Source organism: Opisthocomus hoazin, chromosome 7 (assembly GCF_030867145.1).
Source record: "Opisthocomus hoazin isolate bOpiHoa1 chromosome 7, bOpiHoa1.hap1, whole genome shotgun sequence".
Lineage (NCBI taxonomy): Eukaryota > Metazoa > Chordata > Aves > Opisthocomiformes > Opisthocomidae > Opisthocomus > Opisthocomus hoazin.
Genome location: NC_134420.1, coordinates 57,999,337 through 58,016,651, shown reverse-complemented (window position 1 = coordinate 58,016,651; position 17,315 = coordinate 57,999,337). Strand labels below are relative to the sequence as shown.

Below are 17,315 nucleotides of genomic sequence, written 5' to 3'. Positions count from 1 at the left end.
GGATAATTTGGAATCAAATATCAATGCTGACGAGGTCAGGAGTGCTGGTCCAGGGCACCATTTCTTGACTAAAAATATTTCACTCAAGCGAGTCATGTGAAGAGAAAACAATTTCAGTTAAACTAACTTTTCTTTCAAGGACGTGTTTCTTTGCTTTTTTTTTAATATGAATTTGCATAGTTCGGGCTTAACTGATGCTGTGCCCTTTGTGTCTCCTGGAGTTGCCAGCTGGGCTGCTGCTGGCTGTCACGCCAGTGCAATAGAAGTTGAGCGTTACAATGGACACAGGTCTATAATTACCTCTTAAAATTCAGTTATGGTGCTGTTACCTTTAAAGTTTGCATGAAAACCAGCACTGAGTTCTGCGTGCAGCTGGTGTTAAATCAGAGCACTGCGTGTTTCGCTTTTTATTACAGATTAAGGAGCTGACAGGTAACCTCAACAGGAACTCCTCCTCCTCCAGCCTGTCCTCCGGGCCCAGCGGTCCAGAGTCTGATGCATCCCACCCCAGCACTCCCAGCGTGGAGAGGAATATGTCTGTTACAGTGAAGGATCAGCGGAAAGCCATCAGAGCTCTTTTAATCTGGGTTCAGAGGAAAACCAGAAAGTAAGCTAACAAACCCTCGTGGAAGAATGTGTTTTGCCACCTGCCCTTTTGAAGCTGAATCTCATTTCTCTCTCCTGCCCCGTGTGTGCATTACCGTGCACTGTGACTTCTTCTGCCTTCAAAGTTTGCAGGCACAAGGTCTCTGCAGGGGGGTGTATCCCTATGGCCGTGCGTCTACGGCGGCCGTCTGCCCTTGAAACTGTGCATTGCTGGCTTCATGGTTTGAGTGTTAAATGTTAACTTGCACTAATCTGCTTGGCGCTGTTTAAAACAGGATCATTCCCTCCTCCCCCTGCCCCCTGGCTTTCCTGCAGTCTATTTGATATCTTTTGCTAATTAAAGGGTAGGCATAAACAAGGGGTGAACTGAAAAAATAAATGTATTGAAAGACCTTAGCCAAAGCCTTTTCAATTAAGCAGCAGCCCTGAGGGAGCTTCTCTGTGTTCTGCAGAGTGCCGTGAAGGACACAGCCCCTATTAGAGTCCCTCTTTCCTCAGAATTGAAGAGGGGAAGGGGGTGAATCTTAGATCACTTCTCATGAACGCGTAACATGGGGTCTATTTCCGTGGCTCGACACATCTCTCTCCTCTTTAATAAAAAAGCAGTTCTTTCGCCAAAGCATTTTGTCTAGTAGTGCTTTAACCTGACAGAGTTACTGTCGGGTTAAAAAACTTTAGTGTGAGAAGTCTAGTGCATGTGTAAATGCTTGGAGTGTATTGTACATATATTGTTATCTGAGGCGATCACTTCCAGAGAGGAAGGGCATGGGTCAAATTTACTTTTACAAGTTGGATAGCTCAATATTTGGCATTTTTGTCTGTTGATGGATTTATATGTTCAAATCTTCCTGTGAACACAAATGTTCTCTGTCTAGTGTTGAAGACAGAAATTTACATCATAAATACTTGGTCCTGTGGGCCGCATCATCCCTTGGTTATCTCCCATGAAGCTAAGGGTGCTTGTTGTGCAGATAAACTCATCCCATTGAGATCCGTAGTTCACTGCTGCCAGTGCAGACCATAGAGGAAGCACAAAATAATAGTCCCAGAATAATCCTGATAAGGTTATTAACAGGGAGGTGGTACAAGGAAAGTGAGCACTAGAGAAGTAACGGCCGTAGACTTTTCAGTCTGGTCAAGGAGTACAAATTGAAAACATCTAATAGGAGAAAATTGTTCTTGCAACTGTGCTATTAAAAACATAATAGCATCATTATAATCCTGTTATCCAATGACCTGTGCAGAATTTTCTATTCTGCGGCTGTATTTCACTGCAAGTTTGATGGTTGGTTTTCCCTCCAAAACTTCGGGCACCTAACACACTTGTGGTTTATACATATCCGGACACCATTTGCATTTGGCAAAGCACAATTTTCTGCTATAGAAGGCCAAGTACACAGAAATATGAATCATTTATGCTTATGTTTTTAAATACTTAAGAGTTGGCAGTCTGCCCAAGCTATGGCATTAAAATGCTGGAGAGCAACAGAAACAGGAATCACAGAGACATTTGGTTTTGTGACTGTTAAATGTAGTTGCTGAGTTCTTGAGGGCTTTGTTTTTACTAACTGCTTCCTACAAGCAGGTTGATACCAGCTGTTAGCCACACTATTCCAGTTTGTGAATCCTTGCGTTTTATGGACACATTTTTTACATTTCAAAATCCAAAAAGATCTCAAAAGTGACTAGTGCAACTCAGCAACCTTACTTTTAACTTTCAGAAGTCTTTGAAAATGATGATGCCTTTACTTTGGATTTTGTAACACAACCACCCGTGTAAACTGTATGTAATTCTGTTTAGGTACGGAGTTGCAGTTCAGGACTTTGCCAGCAGTTGGAGGAGTGGCCTTGCTTTCTTAGCTATCATAAAAGCAATAGACTCTACTTTGGTAGATATGAAGCAAGCGCTGGAGAAATCGGCTCGAGAAAACCTGGAGGATGCTTTCAGCATAGCACAAAATAAGCTGGGTGTTCCTCGGCTCCTAGAACCAGAAGGTAAAACGCCTACATCAGCTTGGTTGGGAAACATTCAAACTATAATGAATTAATGAATATTACATTGTGATACCTACCAAAAACCTCCCAGTGGTTAGGCTGTTGATGTGATCTGTGTGTTGGGCTGATTGATAAGAAAAATAAAAAGGAATTGGACACTGGCTTGTAGTCGTATTCTTCCAGTCCTATCTGTAAGCTCCTTAGGGGCAGAGATCTTACCATAGTTTTAGCTATGTACATTGGTCCTGGTTAATGTTTAGATGCTGTGTGGCATCTGCATTACTACTGGGTGTTAATCACCACCTTGCTATGCTGAGAGGTGTCTCAGTGCATTAGCACCATTTCGTAATGCCTACAGTCTGCAGACTAAATGTCACTCCAGGATGAAGTGTGTGAGTCTGCCATACCAGGAAAATGGGTAGATATCTATTCAAATGTATTTGCATCTCCCAGTTTTTCCTTTACAATGCATATATACACATATATATATTTCAATGTGTAAACATAAACATATATGTGTGTATATAAATGTACGTATATAAATAGACCTGCTTCTTGCAGTGTTTTTACTAAAGTCTACTAGACAGGCGTTAGGCCTTCGTTTTATGACTGAAAGCACAGATTGGTTATTTGTGCTTTCATGGGTCACCTGTTAGAAGACTGGGCCATCCTGCTAACAATAAACCTCTGTGCTGTCACTCAACAAGATCACTGTCTAGTGACAACAACATAAATGACAGTATGAGGATGGATGAAAATATACCCTGGTCAGAGTTCGGTATGTGCTTGGAAATAGGAAAAAATTAATGTGAGTAAGGTGTTGAGAACTCTTTCAAGTACCATCAACAGTGAAAAGTATTTCTCTTATTTGTCAGAAAAAGAAAAGCGTTTGTAGCCGTTGTTTCTCTCCTCATAAAGGCAGGATAAATGTCTGATGATCTGTTCCTCTGCAAGAGCGTTTTAGAGGCATGTGTGCTCAAGCCCCTTGCATCTGTCTCCACAGATATCATGGTGGAATCACCAGATGAACAGTCAATTGTGACGTACGTGGCGCAATTTCTGGAACACTTCCCGGAGCTGGAAGGGGTATGTGTTTACTCCTATGTCACAAGTCATATTTTTAGTTTGCTTTGGTGTGCTTAGTAAAGTCAGATATTGCTGTATTTAACTTACAGGTTTCTTTCTAAGCTATTTAAAATAAACTACAAACTCAGATTTAATTTTTCATATTTCTGTTAAATCCAGTCAAATGGGCTTTCATTGGCGATGGCTAGAATGCTTTAGGTAGAGTTGTGCTTTTAAACATTTGCATCCAATTATAGCTTTCAGAGGTTAGAACTGGTTATATAGGGCTCTACTACTTTGCTATATTAGTCTTAAATGAGGCTGAATTCTATCCCTTCACCTATGATGATTCATTGGACTTCGAATTTCATTTTGACTTCTGTTTTCTCAAGTTTGAGAGCCACAATCAATCTGAATTTAGCAGATATCAGACACGAGATACCAGAGGCTGAGTCTTGTCAATGCAGCAGTCAAAATCACTCATTGTAAGCATGAAATTAACTGCAGCTTAAAGAACTGGGACTTTGATGCAGACTTTGTCAAAAATAAAGAATTCAGGAGCAAGCAGGGACTGACAGTGTCGGGGATTGACAAAGGTCTGCTGAGAAACAGAGGATAAACTTACAGAGGAATTCAAGGATAGAGACAAAACTCGAGGAAAAACAGGAAGTCCCAGGAACTGGAGGAGAGATCTACATAAGGTGAAAAACTGTTATGGAGGCTGCTCGTACTTCAAGACAAACCTAGTTCAACATAATCTTTTTGGTTTGAAAGCATTTCCAAGGGACTTAGTCTCCCTCGAGTATCTGGGTAAGTTTTTGTGCTAGAGTACACGCACATAAATGATGGTTCCTACACAAAAGGTATTTCCTGTCATTTCTGGACTGAATGTTCCAGTTGGTATGTATTTGTAGCTTATAAAATTGGTGGGCATTACTAAAGCCACTGGAATTAAAATTATTATAATGATCTAATTATTATTATTAGATTTGATGAGCCATAAGATTTGTTGGCATTAAGACTTGTGGGCATTTTAATAGACAAAGAAAAATGCTATTTGTTTTGTTTTTTTTAAATACAGTCTGCTGGAATGGAATAATCTAGTTTAATAATATATTTCACAGTGGATATAGTGAACTTGTTAGATTTATTTGATTCCTGGGGTTTGAGATTGTGTCAAAAAGCCAAGTCGGTTGTCTCCACAGGTGCAGCAGGGAAAGATGAATACATTAGCAACTGAGGAGTAGGCTTGTCTGCATTCTGATCTTCCTGTACAAGTGGCTTCTTGATGTTGAACTTGGTTCAAGTCACTTGACTTGCCAAATTGGTTTCCCTGCTTTCAAAATGAGTCATTAATTGGCCATTCACAAGATAATGGGGTGATGGTCTAGGTAATTATTCTTTCTGTAGTGTTTGGGAAAAGTAAAATGGTGTCTGAGGTATGATTTGTCTTTTAATGGTGTATTATCACTTATAGGAAGACTTTACAGATCCTGACAGGGAGCTTCCAATTGAGTCCACGTACGTCCACATCAAAGACACACCTTCAGAAAAGGAAGGCAAAATCTTGATTTTAAGTGAAAGTGAAGAAAACATGTACACTGTTAATCACGAAAGGAGTCATCCTGCTCCTCCAAAGGTTCATATTGATGACACCGCTGAGAGAATCCCATCAGAAACCGTTCCTGAAAAATGTAATGGAAAATTCAGTCATGTGTTAGGCGATGCACAGGAAGTGTCGGAAGAGGAGCCTCAGAGGCCTACCTCACTGAAAATTACGGGATCTTTCAGTTTTGAATCCAGTTCCTCTTGGGAGGTTCTAAGTGATAAATTCATGTCAGGCGAAGGGGGCATATCTGATGATCCATTGAAAGAGAATGATGACCTTTCTCCAGCTGTTCTGACAGATCAGAAAAATTCTGTTGACTCTTTTGAAGACTACTCTGAAGAATTTACTAAAGAAACCTCTACTGAATATGACAACGAAACTAAGAGCCTTTCAGCCAATACTTCTTCTTTGAGTCCGTTGTCCTGGACTTCAGGTATACTTACAGATGAATCTATAAATAAAGTAGAAGAGAGCAAACCCCAGACTTCAGTTCTTTTACCAGAAGATACCTCAAAACAAGAAGATATGCATAAGTATGTTCTTCATCTTCTAAATGAGGAAATACTGAAACTTCCACAAAATGAACATACAAAGCAATCACCCGTCGTTGAGACAACAGAAACTAACCATTGTTCACTGAATGGTTCTGATCTCAAAAGCCAAGAACTATCTACACAGCATGAAGCATCTGATGACTCTCTCTCAGATGTACCTAAAAATCCAGAGGACCTGGACAGCTGTGATGAAGTTGAGTCTCCAGATGAAGTGCTGCCCAGTTCTTCAAAAGTATCTGTAATACCCCATGATCTCTTTTATTATCCACATTATAATGTTCCCATATCAGCAGTTTTGAACGCTTACCTTGAGCCTTGTATTGAAAGTTATGATACTGGAAATGACAAATCTTCTTCTGAAACACTAACGGATGTTTCACATGAGAAGGGCTTAGCAGAACAGAACTACAAGGAAGATGCTCCAGTGCCAGACATAGGGAATAAGCTAGGTGTCCCTCCATCAGAAACAGATACTGAGAACAGCGAGGAGGAAACGACAGAAATCAACTGTCACATAAATTCTTCCGATAAAAAAGAAGTGCCGTTACTAGTAGGAGAAGAGTTAGAAGTTGAAAAAGATGGCAAAAAGGCCATCGACCATCAAGATTCCACTATTCCACAACATCCTGAGGTATTTTATTTTTTTATTACCAGCATTTCTTTGCATATATATGGGCGAGTAGCATCTGACCTCAGTGGTTTTCATTTGCTTTCATTTTGCAATGTTCTCAAGAAATATGTAAAATGTACTTGATTTCCTGTCCTGTAACGCTGTTTGCCACAGCCCTCTACTGGAGTGAATGGAATTGCAGACCCCTGAGAAGATCGGACATTAAAAGAGAGAATAAGCCCTAATACTAATAGTACTGCAAAAATGTGAATTTTAATTACGTTTTAAAGTAGTTTCAGGCTCCTGTATAATCCCTAGGCATAAAAGGTTATCACAGAGGGTATTTTTAATAATCTGTAGTGAGATGAACAGAAAGTAGTATTGCTGATACAGAAAGGATACAGGCAAAAGTAATTTTGTCTGAATCCAAGTAAGTTTGCCTACAAAAACTTAAACCAATTTGAGTAGGATAAGTTACGTGGGTAAAATGAAGGCTTGTCTACACTGGAAGAGGAGAAAGAGGGGGGATTTTTGGTAATTATTCTATTGGATTTAGGCAATTTGCTACTGCATCTCTTCTTGCAGACACATGTTTTCCAGCTCAGTAATTTTAGACAGTGTTTTTCAGGAATGAGTGTTCATTTAGTGTTACTCTATATGTTGCTTAGACAAGTTGCTTGAACGTGTTTTGGTCCTGACGCTTACTAGAGTAATGAAGTCAATTTGCTGTTAGCTTCGAAGACTCATTGGGCATAGATTTTAAAAAGTCTTAGCGGATTACTTTGAAGAGCCATGTCGTGTCATGACTTCTTATATAATAAGAACTGACAACTAATTATATGTATGTGGAACTGATGATACTTTATAGCTCAATGTATCAAAATTGTTTTCAAGAAATGAATTACTTTTTATTCTCTTTAGTGCGACTTCCAATCTTGTACTAGGTGCAATTTAGCATCTGAGTAGGCTATACTACTAAGATATTTAGAAGGGTAGGGAAATAGTCTTGTTGCCTAATGGAGAATGTTTCTTAATTTCAACAGGCCATAGTAGAACATTTAGAGGGTTTATCAACAGGAATGAAGAGGCCAGAAAACAGTAGTAATAGAGAGGAAGAAGGGAAAGATACGATCGAAGCAGACCACTTGCAGATCTCAGAAGTTGCCACTGCTACTCTGTTACAAGATAAACTGGAAGAAATTGCTGATTGTCGGGAATTTACCAGGTATTTCACATTAACTTTGCTTAAATACACCTAACTGTTATGAATGCCTGGTCTTTTGAAGTGTGCCCTGTCCATTGGATGTTTCTTGTAGACTTCTTTTTGGAGCAGTGCATGGGGACTCATCAGCTTCTTCCTGTGTTTCTCTTAAACATGCTGAGTGACTTAGCGCCAGTGGGACTTGATGTGACTTTGCTGTACAAACTTTGTTACAGAAAACCCAGCTGGAACCCCAGTGCATTTTGAACGTGGCAGTGTTACAACTGTTTTTTTTCAACAGAAAGAGTGTTTTGTAACGTAGATGAAAAAATCCATGTGCATTGTGACACTCACTGCGTGGAAGTATGACACTGCTTCATTCAAACAGATATTTGTCGGAATTTTTTTCTATGAACAAGTGAACGAGATTGTGGTAGGCTGACCTTGGCTGGCCACCAGGTGCCCACCAAGCCACTCTCACTCCCCATCCTCAGCAGGATGGGGGGAGAAAATAAGATTAAAACATCATAGGTTGAGGTAAAGGCAGTTTAATGAAAAAAAGCAAAGGCCACCTGTAGCAGCAAAGCAAAAGGAGACCAGGGCAAAAAAAAAAAAAAAAGATTTATTCTCCTCTTCCCATCAGCAAGCAACGTCCAGCCACTTCCTAGGAAGTAGGGCCTCAGTAGCCGGAGTGGTTGCCTCAAAGGACAAACGCCCTAATAACGAGTGCATGTGCGTGTGTGTGTGTGCCCCTCTGCCAGCTTCCTCCCTTCTCTCAGTTTTATTGCTGAGCACATCACATGGCACAGAATATCCCTTTTGTCACTTTGGGCCAGCTGTCCCAGCTGTGTCCCCTCCCAGCCTCTTGCCCGGCCCCAGGCTACCGGCCTTTGGGGCGGGGGGGTCGGAGAGGCAGCCTTGGTGCTGTGCAAGCGCTGCTCAGCCATAGCCCAAGCATCGGTGAGTCACCAGCACCCTTCTAGCTACAGACACAAAGCACAGTGCTATAGGGGCTGCTGTCAGGAAAGGTAACGGCACCCGAGCCAGACCCATTACAGAGACACTCAGCTAATTTTACTCCGTTTGCTTCTGTTCCCTCTTATGTTCTAATTTAGTTCTTAGGTAATGTATTTGAGTGGGACGTGAACTGTAATCTGTTGATGCTTATCACTATAGCGCTCTTATGAACTTGAAAGAGTTTGCTTAGAAAAACCCATTGTCTCCTTCAAGCTTTCTGTTCCTTGCAAGGTCTGTCAATTTTTTATTTATATAGATAGCCATAAAACCTGGGGTATACTCTCACTTAAATGTCAGTGATGTCAAAGGTGCAGAAACCCTATCACACACCATTTTTCAGAAAAGATTCCAATATAAGCATGTGGATTATTTTACTGTGGGTCAGATTTTCACAAAACTATTTTTTATAATGTTACTGATAAAGTCAAGTCCATATTCTAATACATGCACCAATGCATATTTGTGATTTTGCATAGCTTAAAACTAGCGTGTGCAATTGCAGTGGCACTCTCTGAAGTCAAAACAAAACTTCGCTTTATGAATTTAAAAACTGTGCTTTTACGTGCATTTCAGCACCAGTGACAGTGATTCCAACATTTATCTCCGAAAAAGATCTCCTAATATTTCTGAGGAGGTAAGTATGTGGAAATTTACTTATCACTGTTTCTCTGTTTCTTTTAAACTCCAAATATTCACATACTGTAAAAGGGCCCACTCTATATATAAAGCTCTGTGATAATACAAAAGCCCTGTGATGTCTAACAATTTTAGTGCCAAAACCAGGCATAGCTGAAAAGCTTTACTGAACCCTCCTAAATACATGGAACTGAACCTTACTGAACCTCGAACAAACTCACAAAGGAGTATCTGATACTACAATTAAATCTATCGTAACTCTGAGGCGTACTTTGTCATAACTGTACAGCTGCAACATTTTGCTTCTCTGAAGCTGCCTTTATTTGCTGCTCCAGTTTCTTTTAGTTTGTGCATTCTCTGTATGTATGCTGGTGTCCTGGTCACAGCCCTGCAGCAATGCTGGGTGTCTCCTGAAGTGCAGTTTTTATGAAAGGTTGGGCTCTTTCCCTCTCTTTCATAGTAGCGGTGTATTATATTATCTCAATAGCAGCAGCTCAACCTGAAAGAATTTTAGCTGCAATCTCAAACTGCATTCTTAACGCCAGGTGTAATTCATACTGGTTTCTTGAGAGCACACTATACAACTGAGCTCTGGATTCTTATTTTTTAATTCGGAAGGGACAGCATCGGCAATCTGGGCACACTGAGCAAGGATGGGAATATGAGTCTTTTCAGCACAAAATAAAATTCGGACCATCTTCAGGTTTTAAAGAAATGCTGCCACCAATGTTCAGTGAAACAGAAGTTTCGCACAGATGCTTTAGTTTTGCAACGCTGTCAGAGCTACTGGAAATATGTATGAATGAGGGGAGGTTTATTCAACTGCGTGAAAGCAGTTGAAAGCAAAAAAAATCTTCTCATTTTACAACTGTTTTCCTTTTCTGTGATTTCACACCTTTTTACTTTTCTGTGTGTGTACCAGACTGCAGTGGTGGATGTGCCTGCAGCGAAGAAATTTTTAAGCACACTTTCATTTTATTTGAACAAACGTTAGACATACTGTGCATAAAATACACACAGAATTATCATCTTTGCAAGATGCTGAATTTTATTTTTTTAATATAATCTATTCCTGGTTTGCTTAAGGAAACCTATGGTGTAAATGAGCAGAAGATGACAGATATGGGTGAAAATCCATTAATCATCAGGTGAGTCGTTCTTATTCAGATAAAGCCTTTTTCAAGGATTCCATAACTCCTAGGTACTTCTAACAACGTTACAAAGGGAAATGAAAATTAACTGTAATGGTAGAGACTGACTGGGTGCCTTGTGTAACGGCTTGGAGTCCATATTTCCCATGGGTGTAAGATACAAAACTTCTTTATTACTCAGTCTCCCCCTTGATTAAAATGCTTTTCCTTGACTTGGGAGGAGAGATTCAGCTGCCTAAGCAAGATTGTGAGCACTTTCACCACACTGTGGATATTTCAGACCAAGAAGAGAGTGGGAGGAGTTCAAATATGAGGCCCTCTGGCATTGATGACTCTTTCCAGGTTTGGAAGACTGTCAAGATGAAGTTTAGTGTGGTCAGTGCTAGGGAGGGACAATACTTCAGTGACGTTCTGGCCTCTGTTAGAGCACCCATGAGTTTTTGTAACTTGTATGTGTTTAGTTTAGACTTAAGGTGACAGATCCTGAACATAGAGCATGTATCCCTTTGGTATGAGGGTCTACATATCTATAAGAAACAAGGATTGCTTTAGGTTTTCCCTCTCAGTCGATACTGAATAGTACCTCCCAGAACCTCCAGTTAAAATGATGGTTGCATTTTGTCATAGTTTAACCCCAGCTGGCAACTAAGCACCACGCAGCTGCTCACTCACACCACCACCCCCTGCAGTGGGACTGGGGGGGAGAATGGAGGGAAAAAAATTTAAAACTCGTGGGTTCATATAAAGACAGTTTAATAGGACAGCAGAGGAAGAAATAATAACAGAATATACAAAACAAGTGATGCACAATGCAATTGCTTACCATCTGCTGAACGATACCCAGCCTGTCCCCAAGCAGTGACCTCACCCCCTGTCCATGCCCCCCCCTTGCCCCCCAGTTTATATACTGAACATGACATCATGTGGTATGGAATAACCCCAGGTCAGTTTGGGTCAGCTGTCCTGGCTATGCTCCCTCCCAGCTTCTTGTGCATGTCCTCGCCCAGCACACCATGGGAAGCTGAAAAAGTCCTTGACTTAGCACAAACATTACCTAGCAACAACTAAAACATCAGTGTGTTATCAACATCATTCTCATACTAAATCCAGAACTCAGCACTACACCAGCTACTAGGAACAAAATTAACCCTATCCCGGCCAAAACCAGGACATGTTTAAATGCAGAAAACACACGAAATGTTATCAGGATCTAGTGTCTTGGCCTCACACTTCCATTAAAAAAATACATGAGTAGCTGTCACAGTTATGCCTGTTTGCAGACTGCTGATGTTGAGCAAGTTGAGTGCAGTACTCAGGTATATATCCAGTGTAATATCTGAGCAAGCAGGATGCCCCAAGCCAGAAAAAGGACTCATTAAAACAGGCCAAAAAACAGTTTTCTCCAAAAGTAGATCAAAATGAAATCTACCAGAGGATGATTCATATAGTATTATAAAATGAGCGCACCATCTTGTGCCTTTTTAAAGAAGAGCTTTTCCTGTCTTTATGAGTGCTCAGTGGTGCTGGCAGAGTCCATCGGGCCTTGCCCTTAAAAAACGCAGCTGGAAGTTTTCGAAGTTGTAATTTTGGAGTTGTCCTACAAAACCCCAACTGCTAGCTTGTTTCTGGAAGCCTTGGGCTTTTTCTGTTTAATGTTCTGGCATCTGACATGAGAAGCTCTGAAAGCAGATGATTTGGGGAAAGTATATCAAGTCAGATACAGTGTGTAGGTAAAATTGTGACAGTGTGGTATGTGTTGCCCAGAGCTATGTTTACTGTTCTGAATATAAAAGGGCATCTTTTTGACTGATGGAAATCACCTTACATCAAAGGACTGTACTGTAATGGCATGTATTCAGACTACCTGAGAATTTGTCCAGAGTTTTCAGAGGATTAACTGCTATGTACATTGCTATGTACACATGCTCCTAAGGGAACGCAGCGCTAAAGCCCATTATGCACCTCATAGTCTAGCTTGGATTCCAACTGACCAGGCTGAAATGGTTCATTAAACTGTTATCTTTTAGTCCATCCTCTGATCTTTATAGGAAATACTAACAGTGAGGGTTTTTTCTTCTTTTGCTTGCCTCTTACCAAATTCTCTCCTGTTCTTAGGAAGAAAAAGGACTTGGAAGCAAGAGAGACGCCAGCACCAACTCATGAGGTTACGACTGCTGAGCAGCCAGACCTATTCTACTTCATTTTCTTCTGGATGCTGGTCTACTGCCTTTTACTCCTTCCACAGCTTCTTAGCAACAAAATTTAATCTCTGTGAGGTGTGGAATAATAAAGGACGGTGGCTGGATTGCTTTGTGTATCTGCATATGAATATGTTCCTTCAGGTGAAGCACAAATAGAAATGTAGGACCTGGTATTTGTGTTTATTATCAGGTTGTCCTCAATTCCTCTACTGCTGTGCTATGACAGTGTCTGAGCACATTTTATATTATGATAATTGTGTAAATATATATAAAAATGACCTGATTTAGTAGACGCAATTTTGTACATTTGTGCCTTGCTTTATAAGATGCTAAATAAAGCCAGATAATTATCAGTAGAAATATCAACAATTCAGAGCTCTAGTCTTCAAAAATGATTCTTCTGGCTTCATTTACTTACGTAGAGCCTGACAGCTGTGGAAGAGGGGTGGTGTTGACTTGCCCATGAATCTGGCCCATCTGCTAGGGCAAGGCTAGAAATGCTTTTTCACGTTTTCCATGGAATTCTTTGAGAGAGCTGGAGGCAGAGCAGAGCTGCAGGTGGTGAAACATGCTGACCCAAGGAATTGATTACAATTCCAATGGCAATCCACTGGAGCAACAAAATCAGGTCGAGGGTTTACTTGGGTAGGAGAGTTTGGCTTATGGGGATTTCAATTCATTTTTATCCTGCACCTCTTGTTACATTTAATTTGCAGGAATAAATTGCATGTGGAGAAGTGTGAAGAACGTACATGCTAGCTGTCTCTTGGGAAGGATCAAACAGGAAATCTTAGCCCAGAAACTTCTGTAGAGAATACCTGAAGAAATACACTTTTTGTACGTTACTGATGGTGGCCATCTTTTAAAAGATCTTCAAGAAGCTTAATAATTTTATCAGGAACAGATACCATGGTTTTGTTTTTGTTTTTGTTTTTTTTGTTTTTTTAAAAAAAAAGTACCTCACTGCTTCTGAGGCTGCTTCTGCTTCCTTTTCTCTGCTGCTTTTACTTACCAGATCATATGAAGATTTCTCTTTTTTGACGGTGACAAAAAATTATAGGTAACCTAATTTGCTGAGGCTACTGTTAAGGCACAAGCGCATGGTAAAAGGATTATAAATATCCTTTAAGCACCCAAATCAATAAAGAAATGACAGATGTAAAACTAAATACAGAGAAATGCTGACAGCCAGTATTGGCTTTCTAGTGCAACTGAGCAGACTTTGTGGCTTGTCCATAGACACAGTTGAGCCACTTCTGCATCCTGTAAGTTTTGTCCACATCAGTGATCACTTTAGGATATTTGATTTAGGATTTTTGCCAGACAAGATGTACCCATGTGTTACAGGACAAAAGAGAAGTCTTCGGATTAAATTTAATAGCAGTAACTTTTCTCTGTTGACTTTTAGTGAAGTCACTATTTTTCATTGGCACATTTTTAGTTTCATAGTATGCTTTATGAGACTATGTTGTATTGCTGCTTCCACCTGAAAATTCCTAAGGTTGATTGCAATGTGCTTCATAAAATGAGGGGTTTCATAATTTACACTGAGTGAAAGTTACAACACGTAGCCATAAGTTTTACATACTTTGTTTTAGCATAAGGTGTATCTCTGTCCTGGCTTAGTTTTCAGCTGAGCTCATAGTACCTGGGATCAGGACACATCAGAATATGTAACAATTTATTTGCAGGTATTTAAAACCTGTTTGCAGTCATGTTATCTGCTGGGGTAATCCTAACCCTCCATCACACTCCATTCTTCTTTATAGGCTTTTTGTTTCCCTGGGATTTTTCTTCTGAGCTGCAGTTAGAATTCAATAGCAGCAGTTCATGGCAGGAAATCTTAAACATTGAAGATAAAATTCTGAACTTCTTTCAGTCAACACGAAGCTGAAATCTTTCCTGTTCTGTCCTGTTACCACTGACTAGAGCTGGATTCACCCCATGAACCTAAAAATAAGATCCTTTTTGCTTGGTGAGAAACAGATCCAAACTTCCCAACTTAATTCAGTGTAAATCAACATAGGTAAAAAAAATAGTCTTTCATCTTGCTGATGAAAATGTTCAGCATTTTGAGTCATCTGATTTTGTGATGAATGAACCTGTTTGTGCTTGTTGATGAAGACAGTGATACTTTCTTCGAAAAGAAAACCTATATTAGAATTTTTGAAGATGCTTTCTTGAAGTGGGCTAAAATATAACATTGAAGAGTTAGCACTTCTTCTCTGAAAGAATAAAACTTAATACAAGAAACTATATCCTTATCCTGAAAACCAGTGAATACCAGGCTGGGATATGGCAGCTATTTAATAACAGCAAGAAGCAATATGTGCATTAGTTTGCAGTAAAAGTGTTGACAGATATTCATTATGTGCCACTCTTCGTAGGCTCCTTTGGTTTATGACAACTTTTTCTGAGCCTTTGTATCTCACTCTCTGGTTCTTCCATGTTTATTAGTTTTCAGCAGAGATTATCTGGAGTTGGAGTATGGTCTCTTCATAGAACTTTACAGCTGTCAAAGTTCAATCAAGTAAAGTAAGCTCCAGTCTGTCTTCTTCCTCCTAAGAAAATTAATCATAATGAGGAGGTCTTTGGATGTCCCATCTAAACAACGGACACCCATAAAGAATGGAAAAGTGAACGGGAATGCACTGATGCTGGCAACTTTACTACACAGTATTTCCTTCCAAGAGGGAGAAAAAACAGGGTTTTCTTTCTTGCCTCGCACTGATGAACAGTGACTGAAACAGTGAAATGAGCAGTTTAAATGTCAAACAGCATCAAGCAATTGTCTTGATCGTCTCACTCAGTGTTTAAACTGATGTACGCTTTCCAGCCTATCCCATTAACGTGGAGATTGTTTCTTCCATGCAAAACAGATTAAAAAAAATACTAAATTAGTCCATGATACTTGGTACTAGGTTGCTTTCCATATTTGTGTTTGTTTGGTTGTGGTTTTTGTATAACTGCAGCAGTGTGCCTTACTCAGCCACGCCATGGGTGAGAAGATCCAGGGTAAAGAGTTAAGAGTGATTATACTGGTGTGGTCAACTGTGCATGAAAAGCGACTGAGCTCTTCAGGAGTTTTGCCATTACTTGGAACAGCAAAAAATGACATCTGCATAAGCAGCAGCTTCCCCCACTTAAATTGACTTGTAAGCCTGCCTCTCTTCTTCCACAGTGCAAGATCCAGTCCCTCAATGCAAGTGCCCTATTCTGAAAACACTGCTTGTTGTTAGACCTTGTGTCCTATTCTGAGCTTACAGTCTAAAAGCCTGACTGTGGAGCATTCGCTGTGGCAAAGCCTGTTTTGACTTGCTGGCTAGAGGACCGGCTTGAGGTAGTGGAGGGTTTAAAGGCTGGTGGGCAATCTATCACATATCCATTTGCCAACAGATGTGTCCACTGTCTGAAAAAAGGAAGTTTTTCCTGAATTTTCGCCTGGGTTTTTGAAAAATGCTAAGCTTGAACTGACTGCATTTGGTATTTTGATTTAGCAGCAGAATTCATATACACAAGGGTACCGATCTGTTAAGACTCTTTCTAAAACCCGTTGTTATTGAGCAAATGAGTGGGTAGCGGAGTATTGTGAAGTGTAAGTGTCAGGAAGTGCTTGAGGATCACTGCATAAAGGATGGTTGGTGTTCACAAAAGCACCATTAAAGACTGAGAGACAACTGTAATAGGATGGTTCAATATTACTGTAGTCATGTAACTAAACTGCAAAGTGTTTCATTGTGATTTTATAGAAAGTGCAAGGAAAGATATGCTATTAAAGACAGAGCCCTGCTAAACATTTATGGGGCAGATGTCTTAGAGTTGAAGAAATGAGTTAAACAGTCACATAATCTACAAACTGAATTGAATATAGCCTTTGCCAAATTGTAGGAAATGATCAGTGCAAAGACAGGGCAAGCACAGGTTCGGGTAAAAAAATGACAATCACTTTTCAATGCCATGAATATTTTTGATAGATTGAGCTCTAAAATGTATTTTTATTGAGTTTCTAGATTGTAATGAATGTGTCTACAGAATTTTATGCAAAGCTTGAGAGTTCGGCTGTTTTAAAATGATTTTTTTATATAGCAGTGATTATTTTATCTATATATTTAATAGAACTGTAAAACCATTTTAAGAGTACCTGTAAAATTCTATGTATGTGATACGTTTATTTATTAATTATGACTCATGAGAATGAACATTAAGCTATGCATCGGTTGTGTCATCCATTTAAAAACTGGAACCTGCAAACAGGAGAAGAGTTTTTAATGAACAGTAGACTTGAAAAATATGGGAAATGATTGAATACCATTGTGTGATTCTTAAAGCTGCATAGCAATATGTCATTTTGTGATGTTAAACTTTCAGCTAAAGTTGCAAAATATACTGAGTGATTAAGCTACTTTCTTCCATTAAAGCTTCCTGAGGCTGAAATTTCAACATGTTGATATTTGGTGTCTAAACACACTTAAATCCTCTACATCTTCTCGAGACTCTCAGTTTACTCCAGCTCAGTATGACTGTAGCTTCTCTATCCAGCTAGTGCTTCACTGAGTTTACAGGGGTACCATGCAATACCCAGCGGGTTTTCTGCACCAATCCTCACAGAATCAGAGCTTCAGAAGATTAATTTGGCCAGTGTATGTGGTATCACATTCAGCCATCTAACA

General features: G+C 39.8%; 1 protein-coding gene across 2 annotated transcripts in view; it reads left to right on the top strand.

The window, feature by feature from the left end:
* CLMN (calmin) overlaps positions 1-17,085 on the top strand; it is a 79,320-nt gene extending 62,235 nt beyond the window's left edge. For both annotated transcript variants that reach the window (XM_075426353.1, XM_075426354.1), the window contains 8 exons: positions 417-607; positions 2,408-2,601; positions 3,605-3,687; positions 5,144-6,460; positions 7,483-7,664; positions 9,231-9,291; positions 10,380-10,441; positions 12,560-17,085. In XM_075426353.1, coding sequence (XP_075282468.1) covers positions 417-607; positions 2,408-2,601; positions 3,605-3,687; positions 5,144-6,460; positions 7,483-7,664; positions 9,231-9,291; positions 10,380-10,441; positions 12,560-12,710 — 2,241 coding nt within the window. In that variant the 3' untranslated portion in view covers positions 12,711-17,085. The remainder of the gene's footprint in view (positions 1-416; positions 608-2,407; positions 2,602-3,604; positions 3,688-5,143; positions 6,461-7,482; positions 7,665-9,230; positions 9,292-10,379; positions 10,442-12,559) is intronic.
* The last annotated feature ends 230 nt before the right edge of the window (positions 17,086-17,315 follow it).